Here is a 4,825-nt window from a genome sequence, read left to right on the forward strand (position 1 = left end):
TTCTAGACCAAAATCTCATTTCTATTTAATGAATCAAGCCTATTGCCAGAAGACAGAATATAAAATAGTTATATGGCAAGCCTATTGCCAGAAGACAGAATATAAAATAGTTATATGGGAAAATGCTGTTCATGCAACAAGTTGAAATGCAGGTATGATTCATCTTATTTTCTATTCATAGAAAAAAACATTTTAATAAATGAAAATTTGGTATGAATTTTCATGTTAAAATTTACATGTAATAGAAATGTAGATTCTCCTGTTTACAAAGTTTAAAACACCAGGAAAATTGCTTCCTACACTTTGCAGGAAATCAAGTCCTTTACATACACAGTGTGGGTCTTCCATTGTTACAGTTTAAGAATGCCTAAGTCCATTCATCTTTGTATATTTCAAGATGATATAATATTGAAAAGTGATAGGAAATTCACAGAAAGTCACTTGAAGAACAAAATTACTTTCTTTGCTTGTCTTCTAACATGATAAATCTAAACAGGAAATAAATTTTCTTTTAGTTCACACAGTGAAAATTGTCTGTTTGGACTGAGGTGTTTTGCACCACCTACCCCATTATACCTAAAGAAATCACTACTCCTTAAGAACCAAATACAGAAACAATGATCCAGCATCTATATAGAATTTTTTTCATGTAGAATGCACAAATCATAACCAAAATGGAGAGAATGTCATCAGATTTGAATGTACAGAAGATTCAGTTTAAGAACATGACTGAAGTCACCATGTTTATACTGCTAGGCTTCACAGATGATTTTGAAGTGCAAGTCTTCTTATTTTTACTTTTTTCTGCCATCTATATTTTCACTCTGGTGGGAAACTTGGGACTTGTTGTGTTAGTTGTTGGAGATTCCCGACTCCACAACCCCATGTACTACTTTCTGAGTGTTTTGTCCTTCTTGGATGCCTGCTATACAACAGTTGTCACTCCCAAAATGTTGGTCAATTTCCTGAAAGAAAATAAATCCATTTCCTTTTTTGGATGTGCAGTACAGATGCTGCTCTTTGTTACTTTAGGGACCACAGAATGCTTTCTGCTGGCTGCAATGGCTTATGACCGCTACGTAGCCATCTACAACCCACTTCTGTACACAGTGAGCATGTCTCCCAGAGTCTACGTGACACTCATCATGGCATCCTACACTGGTGGAATTCTGCATGGTACTGTGCACACAGTGGCCACTTTCAGCCTGTCCTTCTGTGACTCCAATGAAATCAGACATGTCTTCTGTGACATTCCTGCATTGCTTGCTCTTTCTTGTTCTGATACGCACACAAATGAGCTTCTGATCTTGTACTTGGTGGGTTTGATTGAGATCATCACCATACTGATTGTTCTAGTCTCCTATGGTTTCATCCTATTTGCTATTTTGAATATGCGCTCTGCTGAAGGGAGGAGGAAAGTCTTCTCTACCTGTGGCTCTCACCTCACTGGAGTGTCCATTTATCATGGGACAATCCTCTTCAGTTATATGAGACCAAGTTCCAGTTATGCTTCAAAACACGACATGGTTGTGTCAATATTCTACACCATTGTGATTCCCATGCTGAATCCCATCATCTACAGTCTGAGGAACAAAGATGTGAAAGAGGCAATGAAAAAACTATTGAGAGAATGTGGTTCATAATTAACATATCTTCAAAGTTTAATGAAGCTGAATTCTGGATGTCAATCCCAACTATGAATGACAAGTGTGTCATGATTTAGTTAATAATGCAGTATATATTACAGATTATTTTAAAATCAGTAATTATCTTTCTCATGCACCATTTTTGAAATTTGATAAACTTTTCACTATACACAAATTACACTGATAAAATTCATATTTTCCTTGATATAGGTATTATCATTGATCATAATTATAGGATTGATTTTTTGTTTGCCCTAAATACCAGCCATGTTCTCAGGACTCTGAGATTAAAAGATTTTCATATTACCTTTGGTAAACCATTAGCATTCATAAAGAACTGATTCCCCATCCCAGATTCCTTATGAGGGTACCCCTAATCCTATTTTTTCCCATAAACATGTTCCCACAAAATTGTATCCATCCAAGCTCTGAGCATGCCACATTTGTATTACTTGTTTATATGTGATTTCTCCCACTTTTGGGAGGGAATGCCTTAAGGGAAAGGGGAATAGCAGAATATAGGTAAAATAATCAAAGAAAGAAGAAATATTGGAATTGGGTGGTTTAAGAAAGATAGGTGTAAAGAAGTGGTAAAGAAGACAGGGGACAGGACAGAGGCTTAATCTCAATAAAATGTGTTTTCAAATCCAAATAGAAATGTACTAGTTGTGATTCAACTGAAAAATGTAAGCTAACAAAAAACAATTGAAATATAGATTCCCTGCATGGCTGGATGATGATTTTCCTAGAAGTTTAGATTATTAAACAAAAACCTCAGTTTCAGGTATAAGATTCCCCCATATGAGTTATTGTCCAGGGAGGCCTCAGTGGGTCCCCAAACAGTACAACCTATTGCTATTCCTCTTGAATACCTTCTATAATTAGATAATAAGATGCCGTTGCTGATGGCATGGTATACCATGGTGACAGGATACAGAATAAAATCAAGCTACAGGCAAGCTGGAAGCTTCCTCCCTGAAAGTTAACCATCAAGAAAGGTTCTATGCAGGCTTCTGGAATAGGAAAGTTGTCAAAGTATCAAAAGTCTTTAGCCAGCTGTGAATTCTACAAATTATAGTATCAATCTGCAAGGCAAGATGTGCCCATTGGTGTCATGACTGTTAAAGAATTAACTGCTCTTTAATTAGATTTGAGGCCTGGTGCACAGGAAGGTACCCATGTACAGTATTTTAACCCTGACCCAAAACATATAACAGGAGAAGTCATATGATAGTGAGGAGCTTACTGCTGCAGTTTAAATACATTAACATAGTGTCAAATTTCATTCTAATTTATGTTTGTATTCACAACTGCCAGTCTCAGTCTTAAAGAGAGAAGCTTCTTTCTGCAGTGAATGGCTAAGAACAAGTGATGTTTGCATGTTTCTCCCTAAACAAGATGTTTATATCACCCTCTCTAAGGCTCTGGGAAGACTGCTGAAGAGTAGGTGGAAAAAAAATGTAAGAAGGAAGATAGTGAGTCGGCCTGTGAAATGTCATGTTCTGGACATAGTAGTCATTGCAATCACAAACTCACAGTGCTGTAGTTATGTGCTCATGGTCTGCACAAGACAAGTCCTGTCAATTATCAGTTTTGGATGAAGGGGGAACTCATCAGATCTTACTGAGCTAAGTTTTTCTGAAAGATTCTGGGAAAGAGAAAGTAATCGTCTTTATTTGTATAACCATCGGTGAGCCCACCAAGACATAATGGAGAGTTCCAAACCTCTGGTCACACAGATTGCTTTTCTTATGGTCAGTGGGTCATGAAAACCTGAAAAAAATGAATGAATAAAAAAGGGATTTGTAAGGAGGGGGTGACATGGTGGGAACTGAGAGAAATTAGAATATGTATTATACATGTATTCAAATGTTGAAGAGCAAATTTGATTAAAGAGAAAAGTAAAAAAAAACTTGTTCAGAAAGATACAACACTGAATACCCTGTAATCATCACTGTCCCTTATTAAAATCAAGCTATTGAGAAATATGACATCTTAAACTTGTTTTTATACTTTCTTTTGAGAATAGTTATCTGCAGGAATGGACTATATATTTCAAAAACAATTGCCTGAATATCCAATTCTAAACTAACCAATAGATGCTGAAAATATTTCAGAATCTTTGTATCTTCTCAGATCCACCAAACTTCGCTACCTCCCCACCACAATTTCATGTTCTCTCTCTTTTATTAACTCATTGACTTCTAGCTTTTTATTTTGATGGTCTTTCCATTTGATAAAAAATCATCATCCTTTGGACTAAGGAGATGATTCACTGGGTAGGAGCACTTGCTGAATAAGCATGGAGATGTGAATTCAAAATACCCTAGATATATTAAAATTTTTTACATGTGTTTGCCTATACCTGAAACCTGATATAGTGAGAAGGAGAGAGAAGAATTGGTGGGGCTTCAGCTTTACTTCAGCTTCACTGGAAACTGCTGCCTCCAGGTTGAGGAAGAGTCTTTGACATGACAGAATAAAGGAAAAAGTGATAAAGGACATTTTCCTTTGAATTCTACAAACATGTACACATGTGTGCACAACCCATATACATATATCCCCACACAAACAAAGACACACACATACACACACACACACACACACACACACGCACAAAGGCCATTCCTTGAGAAAGAATATGGTGAGCATTAGGTCAATATTTCATTAACATATGCCTAAGAACACTTGACTTAATGCATTTATGCATGTATCAATAATTGATATCAAGTTACCTTTTGTGATTGGAGAACTATCTACCATTTATTCCTACTAAATCATAAGTAAATTGTAAACCAATGATGAGAATAAGCATCATCTTATTACTGAATATGCCAATATGCAAGAATGGTGCATTTGACTTTCAAGTTAGCAAACAGCACTACGTGTGTCTCAAGTAAATAACACTTCCCAAGGGAAAAGTGATGCCCTAGAGACTGTATGAGAAATACTTATAGAGTGTTTGAATATTAATTCCTATGTATACCCAGGAGCTGCTTGGCAGGAAACGCAGTTTCAGACAGGAAAGACCTCCCTTAGCCATACAGCATGCCATACATCACTCATTAAAGTACCTTCTTTTTGCAACTGATGGAGGCTACTGCAGAGTTGCACATCTGGTCAGGCACAGAGAACATAGGTCGGGGAGATGCCCAGTACTAGGTGACATGTCTTCAATT

The 4,825-nt window shown here is 36.6% G+C and overlaps 1 protein-coding gene across 1 annotated transcript; it reads left to right on the forward strand.

The window, feature by feature from the left end:
- The first annotated feature begins 674 nt into the window (after nucleotides 1–674).
- Nucleotides 675–1,643, forward strand: LOC103736575 (olfactory receptor 5T3-like). The gene has a single exon (XM_008836082.3). The coding sequence runs from the start codon at nucleotides 675–677 to the stop codon at nucleotides 1,641–1,643; it is 969 nt and encodes a 322-aa protein (XP_008834304.1).
- The last annotated feature ends 3,182 nt before the right edge of the window (nucleotides 1,644–4,825 follow it).

Source organism: Nannospalax galili, unplaced genomic scaffold (assembly GCF_000622305.1).
Source record: "Nannospalax galili isolate Female #2095 unplaced genomic scaffold, S.galili_v1.0 scaffold337, whole genome shotgun sequence".
NCBI classification, from domain to species: Eukaryota; Metazoa; Chordata; class Mammalia; order Rodentia; family Spalacidae; genus Nannospalax; species Nannospalax galili.

Bases quoted from the DNA above. Each gene is read 5' to 3' on its own strand.
- LOC103736575 (XM_008836082.3), top strand. From the start codon at position 675: ATGGAGAGAATGTCATCAGATTTGAATGTACAGAAGATTCAGTTTAAG.